The following is a 23,379-nucleotide window of genomic DNA, read 5'->3' as shown; positions in this document are numbered from 1 at the left end:
TAGATGGACGTATGTCTTTTTTCAACCAAAATAACTATGTAACTATGTAAGCCTTGTGTGCGCATGATCCGCTTGTTCTCAGATGCATGCGGACGGTGTGCTGGTTTGACTCCCGCCTGCCTGGCATACAGGAGAAGAGATTCTGCACTGAGGGACTCCTCCCACCCTCTGACAGGTGCCACAGCTCTGCTCCCGCATGCAGTCATACTGTGGTATGAGACTATTTATTGTATTTATATAGCACCAGCATATTACTCAGCGCTGGACAATAAATAGGGATACATAAAATGTAACAAGGGGTGACAGAGAGAGAGGAAGCACATGGTTATCCTTGCACACAGGGTACACGATGCATGATCATGTGATTTTACAGAGACCAGCAAATCAAGTGCGAGTTAGTCCATGAGAAGGGTGTCATAGCTGGGGTCACAAGATGAAGGACACACTAAGGGAGGAGGTGGACCCTGCCAAAGGCTTACAATCTAAAGGGTGGGGGAGGGACACATAAGGTAACTGAGGGACATAAAGTGTGGTAGATGGGAGAGATTACCTGTCTACATCCAGAGGGCCGAGGACATCCTGCAGCTTCTGGCCACTTCCTGCTTCTGTGTCCCTGCTCAGTCTCCACACCGCATTCACCACTGTCCCCATCCCGGCCGTGTCATCTGCGGAGACACGCAGGACGGACATAGGTCAGCAAGGAAGGAGGGGAAGGGAGGGGTGTGATCAGGTCTCACTGGTGTGTGGATAACAGGAAGAGGCGGGGCGAAGAAAGGATGAAGGGGCGGGGTACAGTAGGAGGCTATTCAGAGGCGGGGCACAGAAGGAAGAGCAGGATGAGGTGGAGCACACAAGGAAAGACAGAAGGAATCCCATAAAGAGGCGGGGCACAGAAGAAGGCCATTAAAGGGTGGGGCACTGAAGGAAGGAAAGAGGAGCACAGGAGGAGGAACAGGAAGAAGTGGGACACAGAAGGAAGGCCAGGAAGAGGCGGTGCACAGAGGGTGAACAGGATGAGGTGGGGCATAGAACGAAGGCCATTAAGAGGCGGGCCAAAAAAGAAAGGCCAGGAAGAGGCAGGGCAGGCACAGAAGGAAGGCCAGGAAGAGGCAGGGCAGGGCAGGACAGGACAGAAGGAAGGCCAGAAAGAGGCAGGGCAGGACAGAAGGAAGGCCAGGAAGAGGCAGGGCAGGACAGAAGGAAGGCCAGGAAGAGGCAGGGCAGGACAGGAGGAAGGCCAGGAAGAGGCAGGGCAGGACAGGAGGAAGGCCAGGAAGAGGCAGGGCAGGACAGAAGGAAGGCCAGGAAGAGGCAGGGCAGGACAGAAGGAAGGCCAGGAAGAGGCAGGGCAGGACAGGAGGAAGGCCAGGAAGAGGCAGGGCAGGACAGGAGGAAGGCCAGGAAGAGGCAGGGCAGGACAGGAGGAAGGCCAGGAAGAGGCAGGGCAGGACAGAAGGAAGGCCAGGAAGAGGCAGGGCAGGACAGAAGGAAGGCCAGGAAGAGGCAGGGCAGGGCAGGACAGAAGAAAGGCCAGGAAGAGGCAGGGCAGGACAGGAGGAAGGCCAGGAAGAGGCAGGGCAGGACAGGAGGAAGGCCAGGAAGAAGCAGGACAGGAGGAAGGCCAGGAAGAGGCAGGGCAGGACAGAAGGAAGGCCAGGAAGAGGCAGGGCAGGACAGAAGAAAGGCCAGGAAGAGGCAGGGCAGGACAGAAGGAAGGCCAGGAAGAGGCAGGGCAGGACAGAAGGAAGGCCAGGAAGAGGCAGGGCAGGACAGAAGGAAGGCCAGGAAGAGGCAGGGCAGGACAGGAGGAAGGCCAGGAAGAGGCAGGGCAGGACAGGAGGAAGGCCAGGAAGAAGCAGGACAGGAGGAAGGCCAGGAAGAGGCAGGGCAGGACAGAAGGAAGGCCAGGAAGAGGCAGGGCAGGACAGAAGAAAGGCCAGGAAGAGGCAGGGCAGGACAGAAGGAAGGCCAGGAAGAGGCAGGGCAGGACAGAAGGAAGGCCAGGAAGAGGCAGGGCAGGACAGAAGGAAGGCCAGGAAGAGGCAGGGCAGGACAGAAGGAAGGCCAGGAAGAGGCAGGGCAGGCACAGAAGGAAGGCCAGGAAGAGGCAGGGCAGGCACAGAAGGAAGGCCAGGAAGAGGCAGGGCAGGCACAGAAGGAAGACCAGGAAGAGGCAGGGCAGGCACAGAAGGAAGACCAGGAAGAGGCAGGGCAGGACAGGAGGAAGGCCAGGAAGAGGCAGGGCAGGACAGAAGGAAGGCCAGGAAGAGGCAGGGCAGGACAGGAGGAAGGCCAGGAAGAGGCAGGGCAGGACAGAAGGAAGGCCAGGAAGAGGCAGGGCAGGACAGAAGGAAGGCCAGGAAGAGGCAGGGCAGGACAGAAGGAAGGCCAGGAAGAGGCAGGGCAGGCACAGAAGGAAGGCCAGGAAGAGGCAGGGCAGGCACAGAAGGAAGACCAGGAAGAGGCAGGGCAGGCACAGAAGGAAGACAATTAAAGGGCAGGGCACAGAAGGAAGGACAGGAAGAGGAGGAGCACAGAAGGAAGGAGTGGGACATAAAACATGTCATTTCATTTGTGTGAAAGCATCAGAATGTGGAAAACAGCAGCAAATTTACATTTTGGCACAACATCTAATTTAACCACTTCGCATCCAGACCTTGTTTCCCACTTATGGACTAGAGCAGTTTTTACATTTTAGCTATGTCCCTATTTAAATCAGCAATAACTAATTCCTACTTATGACACCTAAATGAAATATATGTTTGTTTGTTTTTCCAAGACAAACTAGACTTTCACTGCATGGCAATTTTTCCCTTGAACAGCTTTGTTTTCTATGCATTTTAAAGGGAATGTCCAAGCAAAATAAAAAAATGAGTTTCACTTACCTGGGGCTTCTACCAGCCCCATGCAGCCATCCTGTGCCCTCATAGTCACTCACTGCTGCTCCAGTCCCCCGCTGGCAGCTTGCTGACCTCGGAGGTCGGCGGGCCGCATTGCGTACATTTTTACGCATTCCCGCTAGTGCAGGAACATCAACACATACATTTTTACGCGTTACTGGTTCAATGCGTACATTTTTACGTATTGAACCAGCAATGCGTAAAAATGTATGTGTTAATGCTCCTGCACTACTGGGAATGCGTAAAAATGTACGCAATGCGTCTTTCCGACCTCCGAGGTCGGCAAGCTGCCAGCGGGGGACTGGAGCAGCAGTGAGTGACTACGAGGGCACAGGATGGCTGCATGGGGCTAGTAGAAGCCCCAGGTAAGTGAAACTCATTTTTTTATTTTGCTTGGACATTCCCTTTAATGGGAAAAGGAGGAAACAAATAGAAAAAAATTTCTCAGTTTTACCAACTCCAGTTTAAAAATAAAAAGGGCTACTGTAGATAAAAACTAAAACAAATTTTGTTTGTCTTTTTCTACTGTTTATCACAAAACTTAGATTATGTTCCTGTCACAATTTATGTTGAAGATATTTGATTATGAAATACTGCTACAGAGTATTTTTCACTATGATTTGAGAAATTAAAAGTATATTTAATAATAGTAAAAATCAATCTTATTGGTTCAGGGAACATATATTCCCTTTCACCAATTAGTCCTGCATCAGATAGTGCCAGATGTGTGTACAAGAGCAAGCCCAGTCCTGCACAGCTGGGCTTCTGCTACAAAACGTATATCTACATCCTCATGGCTTAGATAAAGTCACAAAGGACATTGTGGCCTTAGATCTCTGCCTGTGAAGTGGGGGCGGGGCCTTACCTGTAACACAAATACAGGTCGGCTTGTATGGCATTGGCTGGTTACCTAGTCCCAGGATGCTGCGCAGGTTCCTCATAGCGTTGGTGACTTCACCCAGCTTAGAGTACACCTCATTCATGCGTGGATAGACGCCACTCAGGGCTGGAACATCAAACAGCTTCTGGAAGTGAGAGACGAGGGCCTGCAGCGTGTACGGGGATATCCTGCCAGACTCCTGCAGAGTAACAACAACATTATGTGTCAGTCAAACAACCGGACAGGAAGAGGCATGGGACAGGAGGAGGAGGAGGAGGGGCACAGCTTCTGGAAGTGAGAGAGGAGGGCCTGCAGTGTGTACGGGGATATCCTGCCAGACTCCTGCAGAGTAAGAACAACATCATGTGTGTCAGCCAAACAACAGGACAGGAAGAGGCAGGGGACAGGAGGAAGGACAGGAAGAGGCGGGGCACAGAAGGAAGAGGAGGGGCACAACTTCTGGAAGTGAGAGAGGAGGGCCTGCAGTGTGTACTGGGATAGCCTGCCAGACTCCTGCAGAGTAACAACAACATCATGTGTGTCAGCCAAACAACAGGACAAGGCAGGGGACAGGAGGAAGAGGAGGGGCACAGCTTCTGGAAGTGAGAGAGGAGGGCCTGCAGTGTGTATGGGGATATCCTGCCAGACTCCTGCAGAGTAACAACAACATCATGTGTGTCAGCCAAACAACAGGACAAGGCAGGGGACAGGAGGAAGAGGAGGGGCACAGCTTCTGGAAGTGAGAGAGGAGGGCCTGCAGTGTGTATGGGGATATCCTGCCAGACTCCTGCAGAGTAACAACAACATCATGTGTGTCAGCCAAACAACAGGACAGGAAGAGGCAGGGGACAGGAGGAAGGACAGGAAGAGGCGGGGCACAACTTCTGGAAGTGAGAGAGGAGAGCCTGCAGCGTATACGGGGATATCCTGCCAGACTCCTGCAGATTAACAACAACATCATGTGTGTCAGCCAAACAACAGGACAGGAAGAGGCAGGGCACAGGAGGAAGGACAGGAAGAGGCGGGGCACAGAAGGAAGAGGAGGGGGCCAACTTCTGGAAGTGAGAGAGGAGGGCCTGCAGTGTGTACTGGGATAGCCTGCAAGACTCCTGCAGAGTAACAACATCATGTGTGTCAGCCAAACAACAGGACAGGAAGAGGCAGGGGACAGGAGGAAGGCCAGGAAGAGGCGGGGTACAGAAGGAAGAGGAGGGGCACAACTTCTGTAAGTGAGAGAGGAGGGCCTGCAGTGTGTACTGGGATAGCCTGCAAGACTCCTGCAGAGTAACAACAAGATCCTGTGTGTCAGCCAAACAACAGGACAGGAAGAGGCAGGGGACAGGAGGAAGGACAGGAAGAGGCGGGGCACAGAAGGAAGAGGAGGGGCACAGCTTCTGGAAGTGAGAGAGGAGGGCCTGCAGTGTGTATGAAGATATCCTGCCAGACTCCTGCACAGTAACAACAACATCGTGTGTGACAGTCAAAAAGGACAGGAAGAGGCGGGGCACAGGAGGGACAGAAAGAGGCAGGGCACAGGAGGAAGGAAAGGAAGAGGTGGGGCACAGGAGGAAGAGCGCAGCTTCTGGAAGTGAGAGAGGAGGGCATGCAGTGTGTATGGGGATATCCGGCCAGACTCCTGCAGAGTAACAACATCATGTGTGTCAGCCAAACAACAGGACAGGAAGAGGCAGGGCACAGGAGGAAGGACAGAAAGAGGCGGGGGGCACAGAAGGAAGGACAGGAAGAGGCGGGGCACAGAAGGAAGGATGAGAAAAGGCTGGACAAAGGACAGGAAGAGGCAGGGCACAGGAGGAAGGACAGGAAGAGGCGGGGGGCACAGGAGGAAGGACAGGAAGAGGCTGGGCACAGAAGGAAGGACGAGAAAAGGCTGGGCAAAGGACAGGAAGAGGCAGGGCACAGGAGGAAGGACAGGAAGAGGAGGGACATAGGGGCCTGCAGCACACACAGCAAGATCCTGCCAGACAGGAGTAGGAATAACAAGATTAACAACAGGACAGGAAGAGGCGGGGCACAGGAGGAAGGACAGGAAGAGGTGTCCCACCATTCTCCCTCCCCAGTCTGGCATACATAAACACTCAGGTGGGGTTCCCTCCAGTGATATTTGTGAACTGCTCTGAAGGGCGGAGGTGGAACGTGGCCAGATGCAGTTCTACCTGTTTCCTGCTCTCCACATCCTCCACCATGGTGTCCACAAGCAGCAGTAGCTCCTCCACACGGACGTCAACAGACGTCTCCTGCGCTCTCTCCAGCATTTCCTCCGGTAGCAGCTTCTCACTCAGCTTCCGCAGAGCCCAGTGCAGAGCCTGGCAGAGGAAGAACCAGGCCTGAATTACCACCCTGAGTATTACCGCATGACTCCTTCCCCCATCCACACCGTCCTCCTACCTTCAGTGACAGCAGCTGCCCCGCCCACATCTCCAGGGTGGGGTGGAGGTGGAGGAAGTCTGCTTCATCAGGGGTCTCCTCTCCTCGCTTATCCAGACTCCGCGGCTGCTGTTTATACAGGAGCTGGGGGGCTCTGGGGCCACTGATCAATGCACTGATATCACAGAGGATCTGCAAGACACAAGTCATCTCCTGACGGTACTGAACATCAATTGCACAGATTGCCAATCCTGACTACTGCCAATCACACAGACTGCCAATCACACCAACCACAATGACTGCTGATAATGCTGACCGCCAATCACACTGACCGCCAATCACACAGCATGGCACAGCTCCGCCCCTTTACCTTGTGCAGTGTGGCACAGCTCCACCCCTTTACCTTGTGCAGCGTGGCACAGCTCTGTCCCCTGTACCTTGTGCAGCGTGGCACAGCTCCGTCCCCTGTACCATGTGCAGTGTGGCACAGCTTCGCCCCTTTACCTTGTGCAGTGGCACAGCTCCACCCCTATACCTTGTGCAGCTTGGCACAGCTCTTCCCCTATACCTTGTGCAGCGTGGCACAGCTCCGCCCCTATGCCTTGTGCAGTGTGGCACAGCTCCGCCCCTATGCCTTGTGCAGCGTGGCACAGCTCCTCCCCTATACCTTGTGCAGCGTGGCAAAGCTCCGCACCCATACCTTGTGCAGCGTGGCACAGCTCCTCCCCTACACCTTGTGCAGCGTGGCAAAGCTCCGCTCCTATACCTTGTGCAGCGTGGCACAGCTCCGCCCCTATACCTTGTGCAGCGTGGCACAGCTCCTCCCCTACACCTTGTGCAGCGTGGCACAGCTCCTCCCCTACACCTTGTGCAGCGTGGCAAAGCTCCGCTCCTATACCTTGTGCAGCGTGGCACAGCTCTGCCCCTATACCTTGTGCAGCGTGGCACAGCTCCGCCCCTATACCTCGTGCAGCGTGGCACAGCTCCTCCCCTACACCTTGTGCAGCGTGGCAAAGCTCCTCCCCTACACCTTGTGCAGCGTGGCACAGCTCCTCCCCTACACCTTGTGCAGCGTGGCAAAGCTCCACTCCTATACCTTGTGCAGCGTGGCACAGCTCTGCCCCTATACCTTGTGCAGCGTGGCACAGCTCCGCCCCTATACCTTGTGTAGTGTGGCACAGCTCCACCCCTATACCTTGTGTAGTGTGGCACAGCTCCACCCCTATACCTTGTGCAGTGTGGCACAGCTCTGTGCCCGTCTCAGCGTGGAGGAAATGGTGGGAAGGAGATCTCTCACGTCCTGAACATGCAGCTCCTGACACACGTCCTGTATGGGAACACGCGGTGTACATGTATGAGTGCAAAAACACAAAATAAACCCACTACCGAATAGAGTACAGGTAAAAATCAGATGTCACACATTGCCAAATTCGGCTTGACCTTAAATGTACATGAAAACTGAGAGGGACATAAGTTTAAGTCTCTCCTCACTGGATCAGAGCTATTAATCAGACATCCTCTGTTCGCAGAGATTTACTAAAATTATTAGTGCAAAAGTTCTCTGTATACAGACTCCGTGTCAATGTCAAAATGCTGGATGGTAGTATATTCCAGGTGGCTAAATAAAACTGCAAGGGTCCTTGCTGATCCCCCTCACCCCCCCCCCCCCCCCACACACACACACACAATGTTTAGGGTGGGGTGTGGCTATCTTGCAAATACTATGCCTATAAACAGTCTGGACATACTTCACTCAACCAATCCAGCAATTAAAGGAATACAGAGACTGCACTATTTCCTTTGTTGGGAAGACTGGTTAAACAATTGTGCTTAAAGAGAACCCGAGGTGGGTTTGAAGAATATTATCTGCATACAGAGGCTGGATCTGCCTATACAGCCCAGCCTCTGTTGCTATCCCAAACCCCCCTAAGGTCCCCCTGCACTCTGCAATCCCTCATTAATCACAGCCACGCTGCTGACAAACAGCTTGTCAGAGCTGGCTGTGTTTATCTCTAAAGTGTCAGTCTGCTGCTCTCCCCGCCTCCTGCAGAACTCCTGTCCCCGCCTGCATCCATTCCCTCCCTGCTGATTGGAGGGAAGGGACGGGGGCAGGGACCGGAGCTATGCAGGAGGCGGGGGAGCAGCTGAGACTGACACTACAGATGTAAACACAGCCTCACAGCACGGCTGTGATTTATGAGGGATTGCAGAGTGCAGGGGGACCTTAGTGGGGTTTGGGATAGCAACAGAGGCTGGGCTGTATAGGCAGATCCAGCCTCTGTATGCAGATAACATTCTTTAAAACACACCTCGGGTTCTCTTTAAGTCACCAGCCTAAAACGCTGTAGCAATAAAGGAAATTAACCCCAGAAGGGGTAGATAGAACACCTTCATGGAAGGTAGCTCAATACACGAGGCGTCATCAGGAGTATGTGATACACAGTGATATATACACTATATACAAGATATTCCCCCCACCAACCAACAGAGATTCCCCCAGCAACCCGCTCAAGTCAGAGCGGAGTATGAACTGAACGACAGGGTTTAAATACAATCCTACCGTTCCTGCCCCCTTCTGAGATCCCTCCTCCTTGTATGACCTCATGCTTATTTTTCCCCCACCATCAGAGGAGCGCTGCCCCGTCCTATGCATGCCCCCATTATGCAGTGACGAGCGGGTGCTCGCTATGTTGCGATGCTTCCTGGTTGTGACGTCACGTCCGCCCCCCACTCTGCTGCGCTGATAGGCGGGTCGGCTTCGTGTATCGCCACGTTACCCTAGCAACCACACGCAGATCCTCTGTTGTCTTGGTGACACAAACATATTACACTGCAAACCCAGCCGCCTATAATGGATGCATTGATCGCGTCCTTATCCACAAATGTTTCGTGGGGCATATAAAACCCCATATAATCTGGTGCTCCGATTTGCATATTAGGTACCTCTTATGCACATGTTTGCAAATCCAGCATGGGGGATGCCCTATGATTACTGCTGCTATTTTGTCTATGTGAAGGTGGGCATTTATAACTATATAGAGGCAAAAACGTAATCCCACTAAACCAAATATGTTGGTTCACATAGGTACTGGCCATACAGTAATATTTGAGACAGGGAAATTGCAGGGTTCGTGCTGTGCCTACAATCAGGATCATGAGGATAGTGATAAGGGGGTGGGTAATTATTAATCTAATAATCTAGATGTAAAACATAGGTGTAGAAATAGATAAATCACTAGATACTGTACATAAATATGTATACCCGGGTTTGGACTCTCAAATGAAACCCTTAATAGAAAAGTCCTCGTTAAAGGGAAGGTTCAGGGAGGGTGGTTAAAAAATAAAAATCAATTTCCACTTACCTGGGGTTTCCTCCAGCCCGTGGCAGGCAGGAGGTGCCCTCGCCGCCGCTCCGCAGGCTCCCGGTGGTCTCCGGTGGCCGACCCGACCTGGCCAGGCCGGCTGCCAGGTTGGGCTCTTCTGCGCTCCAAGGCCCGGCACTTCTGCGTCCCACGCCGACGCGCTGACGTCATCGGACGTCCGCCGGGCTGTACTGCGCAGGTGCAGAACTACTGCGCCTGCGCAGTACAGCCCGGAGGACGTCCGATGACGTCAGCGCGCCGGCGTGGGACGCAGAAGTGCCGGGCCTTGGAGCGCAGAAGAGCCCGACCTGGCAGCCGGCCTGGCCAGGATGGCCACCAGGGACCACCGGGAGCCTGCGGAGCGGCGGCGAGGGCACCTCCTGCCTGCCACGGGCTGGAGGAAACCCCAGGTAAGTGGAAATTGATTTTTATTTTTTAACCACCCTCCCTGAACCTTCCCTTTAAGACCACGTGGTGCTATGGTATTCAATCGAAAAATCCATGCTAATTCCAACTGTAGTAACTTCTTGTCTAGGTCTCCACCCCTTTTCCCCTGTTTCCATTGCTGTAATCCCCAAAAGGAGATGGCCAGGGGATTGGATTGGTGGAAAGTGTTCATATGTTTTGCCACCGGAGTGTCGCGTTTGTGTTTTATGTCCCCTACATGTTCCAACACTCTGTCCTTTAGTGCTCGGGTGGTCTTGCCTATATATAGGAGATCACATCCACAACTTGCAATGTATACCACCCCCCTTGTGTTGCAATTGAAAAATGACCTAATGGTAAAGTTTTTATTAACCGTCTTTGCCCAAAAATCCTTTTTCGCAATAAAATGGGCATGCCTTACAGTGTCCACATTTAAAACAACCTATTGGTTTGGGTGGTAACCAATTAAGGTGAGTATGATCAGTATTTGATCTGGAGAAAGCACTGTGGACTAACTTGTCCCTAAATTTTCAGTGCGTCTTTATGTAATTGACGGTTTTGTTGATAAGTGTCTAGTGAGCTCTTTGTCCTGGAGAAGAACTGGCCAATATTTCTCCATAATTTGATAGATTTGATGCGATTGTTTGGAGAAAGAGCCTATGAGCCTCACTGTTTTACCGTCATTTTTTACTTTATTCACTTGGGAAGTTTTATTGTCACTTAAAGAGGAACTGTAACATAAAAATATCCCCTGGGGGGTACTCACCTCGGGTGGGGGAAGCCTCCGGATCCTAATGAGGCTTCCCACGCCGTCCTCCATCCGTCAGGGGTCTCGCTGCAGCCCTCCGTGGAGTCCGGGCAGCGGTGACGTCATTATTTACCTTCCTGGCTCCTGCGCAGGCGCTCTGACGGCTTTCCATTCCGAACTACACGGAAATACCCGATCGCCGTCGGGTCCGCTCTACTGCGCAGGCGCAAGTCTCCTGCGCCTGCGCAGTAGAGCGGACCCGAATGAGATCGGGTATTTCCGTGTAGTTCGGAATGGAAAGCCGCCACAGCGCCCCCGCTGGAGCCAGCAAAGGTAAATATTGAAATGACAGTCGGCACAGTCGCCGGCTGTTCGGAGGGCTGCGGAGAGACCCCCGTGAGACAGAGGACGGCGTGGGAAGCCTCATTAGGATCCGGAGGCTTCCCCCACCCGAGGTGAGTACCCCCCAGGGGATGTTTTTAATGTTACAGAGTCTCTTTAAGCTGGCCATACACTGGCCCGATTTGCCGCCGTTTCGACAGCAGATTCGATCACTGGGATCGAATCTGCTGCCAATCGTTCACGCTACACGCCGAATTTCGATCCATTCCGTCTGATCCCGTCGATCGCGCCGTGCGGAAAATAACAGTCAATCGCCCGCGGGTAAAGAGCGCATCGCTAGCGGCGTTCGAGTGCCCAACGACCGACGCAATAGAGCCGCATACATTACCTGCTCCACCGGCGCGACTCCCGGGTCTCCGCTCTTCTTCTCCGTCTCCGGCATGCTTCCCTTCTTCCTGTCCCGGCAGGAAGTTTAAACAGTAGAGGGCGCTCTACTGTTTAAACTTCCCCCAGACAGGAAGAAGGGAAGCATGCCGGAGACCAGAGCAGACCAGAGCGGAGACATGGGAGTCGTGCCGGCGGAGCAGGTAATGTATGCGGGATGGGGGGGGGAGCGGCGGCAGCACCACCACCACCACAGATTGTGAACGGTTTCAGGCTGAAATCGGTTCACAATCTGTTTGCAGTAAAGGTAGCCATACGATCCCTCTCTGATCAGATAGGGATCTGTCTGTTGGTCGAATCTGATGGCAAATCGACCAGTGTATGGCTACCTTGAATGTCTTCTCTTTTTCTGGCTTTTGCTCTCCTGTAAGCTTTTTCTACCACTTTGGGCTCTATTCATAAAACCTTACCGCAAGTTTTCCGCTCAAAACAGCGGATTTTCCCGTCCATTTAGCAAAGTGGGCATTCATAAAAGCTGTTCCCGCATGAAAATCTACAATCCCCCAGCAGAGCGAGAAATTTCAGCCTTCTCCAGTGTTTTTCTAGATTTATCTAGAAAAAAGTAACAAAATGGCCATTCATAAAGATTAGAGGAAGCGGTACGTGGACGGGAAATACCGCTTCCTGGAAGCCTGCGGATTACATACAAGTGAATGGGACAGACCTCCCAGAGAGAGCAGCGCACGGAGGGACTCTGCCGGCTGAAGTGTTTCCGCATGCCTTCCGACAGCTTACCGCCAGCTTTCAGCGGGAGATCTCCGCACTTGTATGACAGCTTACCGCCAGCCTTCAGCGGGAGATCTCCGCATGCCTTCCGACAGCTTACCGCCAGCCTTCAGCGGGAGATCTCCGCACCTGTATGACAGCTTACCGCCAGCCTTCAGCGGGAGATCTCCGCACCTGTATGACAGCTTACCGCCAGCCTTCAGCGGGAGATCTCCGCACCTGTATGACAGCTTACCGCCAGCCTTCAGCGGGAGATCTCCGCACCTGTATGACAGCTTACCGCCAGCCTTCAGCGGGAGATCTCCGCACCTGTATGACAGCTTACCGCCAGCCTTCAGCGGGAGATCTCCGCACTTGTATGACAGCTTACCGCCAGCTTTCAGCGGGAGATCTCCGCACTTGTATGACAGCTTACTGCCAGCCTTCAGCGGGAGATCTCCGCACCTGTATGACAGCTTACCGCCAGCCTTCAGCGGGAGATCTCCGCACCTGTATGACAGCTTACCGCCAGCCTTCAGCGGGAGATCTCCGCACCTGTATGACAGCTTACCGCCAGCCTTCAGCGGGAGATCTCCGCACCTGTATGACAGCTTACCGCAAGCCTTCAGCGGGAGATCTCCGCACCTGTATGACAGCTTACCGCCAGCCTTCAGCGGGAGATCTCCGCACCTGTATGACAGCTTACCGCCAGCCTTCAGCGGGAGATCTCCGCACTTGTATGACAGCTTACCGCCAGCCTTCAGCGGGAGATCTCCGCACCTGTATGACAGCTTACCGCCAGCCTTCAGCGGGAGATCTCCGCACCTGTATGACAGCTTACCGCCAGCCTTCAGCGGGAGATCTCCGCACCTGTATGACAGCTTACCGCCAGCCTTCAGCGGGAGATCTCCGCACCTGTATGACAGCATACCGCCAGCCTTCAGCGGGAGATCTCTGCACCTGTATGACAGCTTACCGCCAGACTTCAGCGGGAGATCTCCGCACCTGTATGACAGCTTACCGCCAGCCTTCAGCGGGAGATCTCCGCACCTGTATGACAGCTTACCGCCAGCCTTCAGCGGGAGATCTCCGCACTTGTATGACAGCTTACCGCCAGACTTCAGCGGGAGATCTCCGCACCTGTATGACAGCTTACCGCCAGCCTTCAGCGGGAGATCTCCGCACCTGTATGACAGCTTACCGCCAGCCTTCAGCGGGAGATCTCCGCACTTGTATGACAGCTTACCGCCAGCCTTCAGCGGGAGATCTCCGCACCTGTATGACAGCTTACCGCCAGCCTTCAGCGGGAGATCTCCGCACCTGTATGACAGCTTACCGCCAGCCTTCAGCGGGAGATCTCCGCACTTGTATGACAGCTTACCGCCAGCCTTCAGCGGGAGATCTCCGCACCTGTATCGCAGCTTACCGCCAGCCTTCAGCGGGAGATCTCCGCACCTGTATGACAGCTTACCGCCAGCCTTCAGCGGGAGATCTCCGCACCTGTATGACAGCTTACCGCCAGCCTTCAGCGGGAGATCTCCGCACCTGTATGACAGCTTACCGCCAGCCTTCAGCGGGAGATCTCCGCACCTGTATGACAGCTTACCGCCAGCCTTCAGCGGGAGATCTCCGCACTTGCATCGCTGCTGGCAAGATTTTTATGAATTACCACCCAGAAGTCTAAAATACCGCTGCGGTATTTTCCCTCCAGGAGTTTTTTCGCCAAACATTTTTTATGAATAGAGCCCATTGTCTGGAAATCCTCTCTGATGGAATCTATTTCTAAGGAGATTGCTTTCTTTTTCAAAGTCAATCTCAGTTGAGCAATTTCTCCGTGCTCTTACAAATTAGCCCACAGGGATCCCTGCCTTCAATGATCTCGGATGTGCGCTATTCCAGTGGAGCAGGGAATTAGTCACTGTTGCCTTCCTGAAGATTTTTGTGTTTAGCACTCCATCAGAACTTTTCATGATTTCCAGATCAAGGAATGTGATTGTGACGAGATCAATCTCAAAAGTGAAATGCATTCCTATCTGATTGTTGTTCAATATTTCCACAAAATTTACAAACAAATCTCTTGGCCCCTCCCACAGAAGTAACACATCATCAATAAATCTTCCCCAAAAGGAAATGTGGGATGTAAAAAAAGAGCATGTCCTCATTTAAAGGACTTACGAGGCGAAATGCGGAAAAAAAGTTAATCACTTGCCTCATCTTTTAAGGCACGGAGGACGCCGTCTGCGCCGATCTGCCAGGTCCCCCCGCTCACTCGCAGCTATGCGGACTGCGCAGCCATGGCCAGAGGATGCGGCCATCTTAGGAGAGGCGAGAGAGCCCGACCCGGGACGTGGGGTCGGCAGCCGGCCCAGGGGGCTAATGAGCGGGGGGACCCGGCGGATCGGCACTGAGGGCGCGGAAGGCGTCCTCCGTGCCTTAAAAGATGAGGCAAGTGATTAACTTTTTTTCCGCATTTTGCCTCGTAAGTCCTTTAAACACACAGGTGTCTTCCCACCAGCCCAGGAACAGATTTGCATATGAGGGGGCACACACCATCCCCATAGCACTGCCCCTGAGCTGGTGGTACCAGTTGTCGTCAAACATGAATGTATTGTGGGTAAGTATAAACTCTAAAGCTTTAACAAGGAAATGTGAGTGTACACTGAGATGTGTACCTCTAGATGTGAGGAAGTATTGTACGGCCTGGATGCCGAGGTCATGCCTGATGTTGCTGTAGAGAGCCTCGACATCCAGGCTCGCAAGGAGAGTGTTGTCAGAAACTTGGAGGTCTTGTATTCTCATCAGAACATCTTTCGTATCCCGTAAGTAAGATGGTAATAACTCCACAAAAGGTCTTAAAAATTAGTCCACATATTGGCTCAAAACATCTGTTAGATTGCCTCTGCCTGACACGATGATGGGTCTCCCTGGGGGGTCCACCTTGTTTTTGTGTATCTTAGGCAGGGCATAAAAAACAGATGCAATAGGGTGTTTAATCGATTGTTTAAGATGCCCGTTATAGTTTTTATCCAAGGCCCTTGAATAAAACCTTCAGATAAAAAATCCTTCAGTGCTTTCTTATGTTCAATGATAGGATTTTTTGATCATATTGATCTCTTTTTCATGCACATTTCCATGTATTTTATTTCATCCATAATCACTATGTTTCCCCCGTTATTGGCAGGTTTGATGGTGATCTCTTTATTTGCACATATTGTCTCTAGGGCCATGACCTCTCTCTCTGTAAGGTTGCTCCACCTCTCCTATAGATCTGTTTCTCAAGTGTGCGTAAATCTCTCACTACCACATTCACAAAGGTCTGAATAGGAGTGTGTTGTGAAAACGTAGGACTGTACTTTTCTGATTGAGGGTGCTCAGCGGGGTCATACCCCTGTTCCCCTCATTTTCTACCATAAGTTCATTAAGGGCTTCAAGGGCTTGTGCTTCTAAACGGCTTGAGTTTTTTTCTTTGCCTTTTTGGGATTCATGTAGCTTGAGAAGGGACAGTTTGCGTGCGAAAAGATGAAGGTCTTTTGTCCATTCAAATGCTGAAAAATTCTTGGATGGAACAAATGTGAGGCCTTTTTGCAATACCGATATCTGATCATCAGTTAAAACGGTGTTTGACAGGTTAACCACTTTAAAGAGAATCTGTATTGTTAAAATCGCACAAAAGTAAACATACCAGTGCGTTAGGGGACATCTCCTATTACCCTCTGACACAATTTCGCCGCTCCTCGCCGCATTAAAAGTGGTTAAAAACAGTTTTAAAAAGTTTGTTTATAAACAAACAAAATGGTCACCAAAACAGGAAGTAGGTTGATGTACAGTATGTCCACACATAGAAAAATACATCCATTCACAAGCAGGCTGTATACAGCATTCCTTTTGTATCTCAAGAGATCATTTGTGTGTTTCTTTCCCCCATGCACTGAAGTGACAGGCTGCTTGTTTCTTCCTGCAAACAGCTCTGCCTGTATGTAATTCCTCAGTATGTGAAAGCCCAGCCAGCTCAGAGGACGATTTATCCAGCTTGTAAAAGATAATAGAGAAGAGAGAAGCTGCTCTAATCTAAATAATACACAGGCAGTGTGCATAGAGGGGCCTGGAAGGGGGAGTTCATAGCAGAACCACAACACTGAAGAACTTGGCAGCCTTCCAGACACAGGCCGACAAGTCTGACAGGGGAAAGATACATTGATTTATTACAGAGACAGTGATAGTAGAAAGTGCTGCAGTAAGCCAGAACACATTAGAATAGCTTTTGGAACTTGTAGGATGATAAAAAACAGGATGCAATTTTTGTTACGGAGTCTCTTTAAGTGGTGCTTGTATTTCAACCTCCTTCACCACTGATGTAATATTTTCATTGCTCTTTTCCCCCTGTATCCCCATTTTTCCCTGTTCCTGAGAATTGGTGCACTTTTTCGGGGGACGGTTAGTTTTGGCCACTCTGAAGGGTCTCTACGGCTTGTCCAAAAAAAAAAAAAAAAACACTTCTACCCTTATGATCGGAGGGTTCTTGGGGATTCTTTTTCGGTTTCCTCCCTCTATGAGTGGGTGCAGGGCCCCTTCTGGGACTCTTATGTGATCTATCAGTGCCAACCGATGAGTCCGATTCAGCCTCTGATGGAGGTTCACTTTCTGATTGTGATTCTCCTTTGTTATCTAAGGGGGCTTTTTTGTCAGCCCAGGAGTATACTCTCTGATTTTTAAAATCCTCACTGTCCCTCAACATTTTTCGTTGTTTACGTGCCTTGATGTCTTCTCTATAGAGATTAATGCGAGGCTGGAGTTTGGCTTCGAGTCTATCAAAATCTGGGTGTGCGGAGGCCTCTAAGATCAGTTTTTGTTGTTGTTCAAGTTTAGTTCTCGTTTTTTCTAAAAATGTACTTTAAAAGTCTCTTAAAAATTTCATCTGTTCCAGAGTTTGTCTTGTCTGTAACTCCTCCCACCCTCTCATGAATTCGCTATCATCAGTGTGGGAGTGAGGTTTAGTCAGATTTCTCAGTCCTCTCACCGTAATATGCTCTTTGAGATAAACATCAAAGCTAGCTACTTCCCATACAGGTCTTGTATAATCTTTGTAGGTTTTAAAAATTTCTTCAAATCCCGGTTCAATATCTACTCTTTTAGTTATGGAATCATCCTCTACACCTTTAAAAGTGATACACAGGGTCTCTCTCACTTCTCTTGTGAGAGAGTCAACGGTTGGAAGATCGGCTGACAAATGTATGAGTGCATAGAGGAGAGTGTATATACATAGAGGAGATGTGTATGTATGGCTACCTGTAGGTGGCGCTGACACTCCACTGATGTCAGATTGTCCCAGCTCTTCACATCTGAACATGGAGGGGCCACAATGGTCTCCTCTCTCTTCCCCTGCTTCGTGCCACGGACCCTGTGCCAAACACACAGCAAACTGCCCGTCACAAGGGAGGCGGAGACACAGCACCACAGCACACTGCCTGTCACACAGAGCTGACAATCTAACACTCCACACAGGGGGGGCGGAGACACAGCACCACACTGCCTGTCACACAGAGCTGACAATCTAACACTCCACACAGGGGGGGCGGAGACACAGCACCACACTGCCTGTCACACAGAGCCGACAATCTAACACTCCACACAGGGGGGGCGGAGACACAGCACCACACTGCCTGTCATACAGAGCTGACAATCTAACACTCCACACAGGGGGGGGGGGGGGGGACGGGGGGCGGAGACACAGCACACTGCCTGTCACACAGAGCTGACAATCTAACACTCCACACAAGGGGGGGCGGAGACACAGCACCACAACACAGCACACTGCCTGTCACACAGAGCTGACAATCTAACACCCCACACAAGGGGGGCGGAGACAGAGCGGTCACAGAGATCCCCAGAGAAGGCCGGATCCTCACCGGATATTGTTCTGCAGGAGAATCTTCTCCATCCTCCTCATCTGCTGCTTGTAGAGTCGGAACTCTTTGGCTGAAGGGCTGAAAGAAATGACAGGATTACTCTGCCTGAAAGAGTGGGGGGCGGGGACTCCATCACAGACTCCACCTACAATATGGTTCCTGGCTGTGATACCGCCCACCCTCTGGCATTGCCCCTCCTCTTCCTGTCGTGTGTTCCATGAAGCAGGGGGAGGGGAGATCCTGGTAATAGGTGTTTTTACTAACCAGGGGCTTCCTTGAGCCCCATAAGCTCGGATGTGTCCCTCGCCGTCCTCTTAAGCGGGAATCAGCTCCGGTATTCAGCTCAGTGACATCAGCAGAGGGCCTTCTGCGCATGTGCGGACCTTCTGAGCAAGCGCAGAACACCCCGGCTGCCGTCACGAGTCAGACTGAGCTCGACTTGAGTCGAATACCGGGAGCTAATCGCGGCTTAACGGAGGACTGCGGGAGGTACGCAGGGGGGCGGCGAGGGAGGGATCTGTGCTTATGGGGATGGAGGAAGCCCCAGATAAGTAACACAGCGCTCGTCTCACTTTAAAGTTAGGCGTGGGGCGGTGGTTAAACAACTATCAATACCTACAGAGCTTTTAACAACACACTAAAAATGCTTTTCAGAGGTCTCTCAGCGCAGCCTGTGGGGGAAAAAACTAAATGTGTTTACCAGCTGTTCTGTAACAATTTTGTGTCGGCATGGGAGGGGGGGGCAGAGCTGCACTGTAACCTGGCTGTTAACTGTTTACTTTACACTGCGTGACAGAGGGACACACAGACAGGATCACACAGAGCTGCAGCTGAGGAGTTATTTACACACATTTGTAGCTTTATTTCTGCTTACAATCATTCTGAACACGTCACTCACAGTATTTCAGCCAGTGAGGACTGTTTCTGTATGCTGGATCTGCTGGGCACAGTCCACCATAGCAATGCCCACAGCGAGAACTGTCCTCTGTAAATGTCATATTTTCTTCTCATAAGATATGAAAATATAAAAAAAAGCATTTATATTGCTGTTTGCAATTACTGGGAATATATGTGGCATTTAGAATTTTAGCTAACTTTGATAGTTTTCCTTTAAGGTTAGAATAGGGTTGTATATACAGTGGAGGAAATAATTATTTGACCCCTCACTGATTTTGTAAGTTTTTCCAATGACAAAGAAATGAAAAGTCTCAGAACAGTTTCATTTCAATGGTAGGTTTATTTTAACAGTGGCAGATAGCACATCAAAAGGTAAATCGAAAAAATAACCTTAAATAAAAGATAGCAACTGATTTGCATTTCATTGAGTGAAATAAGTTTTTGAACCCCTACCAACCATTAAGAGTTCTGGCTCCCACAGAGTGGTTAGACACTTCTACTCAATTAGTCACCCTCATTAAGGACACCGATCTTAACTAGTCACCTGTATAAAAGACACCTGTCCACAGAATCAATCAATCAAGCAGACTCCAAACTCTCCAACATGGGAAAGACCAAAGAGCTGTCCAAGGATGTCAGAGACAAAATCGTAGACCTGCACAAGGCTGGAATGGGCTACAAAACCATTAGCAAGAAGCTGGGAGAGAAGGTGACAACTGTTGGTGCGATTGTTCGAAAATGGAAGGAGCACAAAATGACCATCAATCGACCTCACTCTGGGGCTCCACGCAAGATCTCACCTCGTGGGGTGTCAATGGTTCTGAGAAAGGTGAAAAAGCATCCTAGAACTACATGGAAGGAGTTCGTGAATGACCTCAAATTAGCAGGGGACACAGTCACCAAGAAAACCATTGGAAACACATTACATCGCAATGGATTAAAATCCTGCAGGGCTCGCAAGGTCCCCCTGCTCAAGAAGGCACATGTGCAGGCCCGTCTGAAGTTTGCCAATGAACACCTGAATGATTCTGTGAGTGACTGGGAGAAGGTGCTGTGGTCTGATGAGACCAAAATAGAGCTCTTTGGCATTAACTCAACTCGCTGTGTTTGGAGGAAGAAAAATGCTGCCTATGACCCCCAAAACACCGTCCCCACCGTCAAGCATGGGGGTGGAAACATTTTGCTTTGAGGGTGTTTTTCTGCTAAGGGCACAGGACAACTTAATAGCATTAACGGGAAAATGGACGGAGCCATGTATCGTGAAATCCTGAACGACAACCTCCTTCCCTCTGCCAGGAAACTGAAAATGGGTCGTGGATGGGTGTTCCAGCACGACAATGACCCAAAACATACAGCAAAGGCAACAAAGGAGTGGCTCAAGAAGAAGCACATTAAGGTCATGGAGTGGCCTAGTCAGTCTCCGGACCTTAATCCAATAGAAAACCTATGGAGGGAGCTCAAGCTCAGAGTTGCACAGAGACAGCCTCAAAACATTCGGGATTTAGAGATGATCTGCAAAGAGGAGTGGACCAACATTCCTCCTAAAATGTGTGCAAACTTGGTCATCAATTACAAGAAACGTTTGACCTCTGTGCTTGCAAACAAGGGTTTTTCCACTAAGTATTAAGTCTTTTATTGTTAGAGGGTTCAAAAACTTATTTCACTAATTGAAATGCAAATCAGTTGCTATCTTTTATTTAAGGTTATTTTTTCGATTTTCCTTTTGATGTGCTATCTGCCACTGTTAAAATAAACCTACCATTGAAATGATACTGTTCTGAGACTTTTCATTTCTTTGTCATTGGACAAACTTACAAAATCAGTGAGGGGTCAAATAATTATTTCCTCCACTGTAGCTTTAGTAAAATATCTGTATTTTTTACCGATATTTCATTATTGTCATTTGCACTGAAGTAGTAGGAGATCAGTAAATTTACTGATATTCTACCGTTGGGTTTCCGGGTCCACAAATTTCCTATGAAGAGGTGGGATGGATGAATATAATAGAATATAAATATAATATATATATATATATATATGGAAGTTTGGATGTTTGTTATTCGATCGCACAACAATGGCTGAACAGATGTGAATGAAATTTGGCACACACATAGACGTAGACCTGGAATAAAGTATAGGATACTTTTTATTCCCATAACCAAAAAGGGGGCGGAGACAAATACACATTTCACTGGGAAAATGTAAACTCCATTCTTACACTGTTAATGGTAGAGTTCTAAAACTTTGCACACTTGGTCACTGGGATCAATATAAAGAAGAGTGGGTGGAGCCTACAAAAGCCAATCAAAATTCACCTAATGATTTTCAAGGGGAATATTTAATTGCTGCCATTCGGGTACAGTTGGTCATTGGGTGACTGGGGTTCAAATTCATAAAAGGGGGTGGGGCCACAAACAGCCAATCAGATTTGTTTCATTTCAATGCAAATTATTGATGCCAAAGACCGCAAAGCTCACAAACTTGGTCATTGAGTGTTTGTGTGTTAGGGTTGGAGAAAGTGGGTGGAGCCAACACCAGCCAAATACATACCCGGGCAACGCTGGGCCATCACTTAGTATATATATTTACACACACACACACATATATGTATCTATATGATCCAGCAATGACAGGTCCTCTTACCGGCTCTCCATCTCCTGCCTCATCCCATCATTCTCCCTCAGCAAGGCCTCATTCCTCATCTGTGCCTCCCTGATCTGCTGCTGGTAGGACTGGAGAGGCACAAATACATATATTACACGTTTTATCACACGTTATATTACACATATCACACATTATACTACACGTTTTATCACACGTTATATTACACATATCACACATTATACTACACGTTTTATCACACGTTATATTACACATATCACACATTATACTACACGTTTTATCACATGTTATTTTACACATTATACTACACGTTATATCACACATTATACTACAGGTTATATCACACATTATACTACACGTTTTATCACATGTTATATTACACATTATACTACACGTTTTATCACATGTTATTTTACACATTATACTACACGTTATATCACACATTATACTACACGTTTTATCACACATTATACTACGTTATAGCACATGTTATATTACACATTATATCACACATTATACTACACGTTTTATCACATGTTATTTTACACATTATACTACACGTTATATCACACATTATACTACATGTTATAGCACACGTTATATTACACATTATATCACACATTATACTACACGTTTTATCACATGTTATATTACACATTATACTACACGTTATATTACACATTATACTACATGTTATATTACACATTATATCACACATTATATTACAATGACTAGTTTAACCAGTTCACCCCCAAGTGGTTTTTACCCTAACGGACCAGAGCAAATTTCACCTGTCAGTGCTCCTCCCTTTTTTTCCCTAATAACTTTATTACTACTTATCACAAGAAAATGATCTATACCTCGTTTATATCGCCATTAATTTAGGCTTTCTGTGGGTAGTACATTTTGCTAAGAATTGTTTTATTCTAAATGCGTTTTAACGGGAAAAATAAGAAAATAATGGAAAAAAAAAATCATTACTTTTCTGTTTTCGGTCATTCTAGTTTTAAAATTAAACTGTTCTCCTGTGGTTAATTCCGACACAGGTGCTCACCGCAGGTGGGGGAGGCCTCTGGATCCTATTGAGACTTCCCCTGTCCTCCTGTGTCCCACGGCGGCGGCGAGAAATCTCCCTGAACAGCGGGGATGCAAAGATTTACCTTCCCGGCTCCAGCACAGGCGCAGTATCAACTCTCCGGTCAGAGATAGGCGGAAATAGCCGATCGCTATAGCAGGTGCAAGTCTCTTGCGCAGTAGAAAATGGAGAAGTTCAAAACGCTCTACCCCCTATGAATCAAACCAGTGGGTGCAGGATCTGGTAAGCCAGGCCAGTCCATAAGTATAAACAACAAGTGTCAGCGCCAAGGCAGAAGGCGACCGCAGCCGAGAAGGACAATGTCCAAAAGTCCACACAAGCAATGAATATATAAAGTCAGCGCAGGTCTATAGTAATACAGCTTTCATCATTTTTTGGTATACAGGATCTTCCAACAAAAGGGTAAAGAAGCAAGGCTTACCAGATTCCAACAACCCACATTATAAGGTTGTAAACGAGTTTGATAGGTGGTCCGCAGAACTTTCAAATGCTGTCGTTTCACCAGTGATGTTGCACACTACAGATTCCTCCGGAATATAGTAGATATCCTGAGGTCACAGAGACTCGCCAAAGGGGAGTCCAGTAGGATAGTGACATGAAAGAGATGTGCCGTACATCTCTTTCATGTCACTATCCTACTGGACTCCCCTTTGGCGAGTCTCTGCG

General features: G+C 49.6%; 1 protein-coding gene across 7 annotated transcripts in view; it reads right to left on the bottom strand.

Moving 5' to 3' along the window:
- Positions 1-23,379, bottom strand: part of CEP70 (centrosomal protein 70) — an 88,751-nt gene that overhangs the window by 10,928 nt on the left and 54,444 nt on the right. For 3 of the 7 annotated variants that reach the window (XM_068246310.1, XM_068246311.1, XM_068246312.1), the window contains 8 exons: positions 21,639-21,727; positions 18,099-18,176; positions 17,479-17,590; positions 7,394-7,492; positions 6,187-6,357; positions 5,955-6,125; positions 3,766-3,979; positions 551-665 (listed from right to left, as the gene is read on the bottom strand). In XM_068246310.1, coding sequence (XP_068102411.1) covers positions 551-665; positions 3,766-3,979; positions 5,955-6,125; positions 6,187-6,357; positions 7,394-7,492; positions 17,479-17,590; positions 18,099-18,176; positions 21,639-21,727 — 1,049 coding nt within the window. Of the gene's footprint in view, positions 1-550; positions 666-3,765; positions 3,980-4,580; positions 4,719-5,954; positions 6,126-6,186; positions 6,358-7,393; positions 7,493-17,478; positions 17,591-18,098; positions 18,177-21,638; positions 21,728-23,379 lie in introns of those variants that run through there. The other 4 variants (XM_068246314.1, XM_068246313.1, XM_068246315.1 and 1 more) reach the window with 4 other exon arrangements.

The sequence above is a fragment of the Hyperolius riggenbachi genome, chromosome 7, assembly GCF_040937935.1.
Source record: "Hyperolius riggenbachi isolate aHypRig1 chromosome 7, aHypRig1.pri, whole genome shotgun sequence".
NCBI lineage: Eukaryota > Metazoa > Chordata > Amphibia > Anura > Hyperoliidae > Hyperolius > Hyperolius riggenbachi.
Note: the sequence above shows the minus strand (reverse complement) of the source record. Positions and strands in the feature narration are given on the sequence as shown.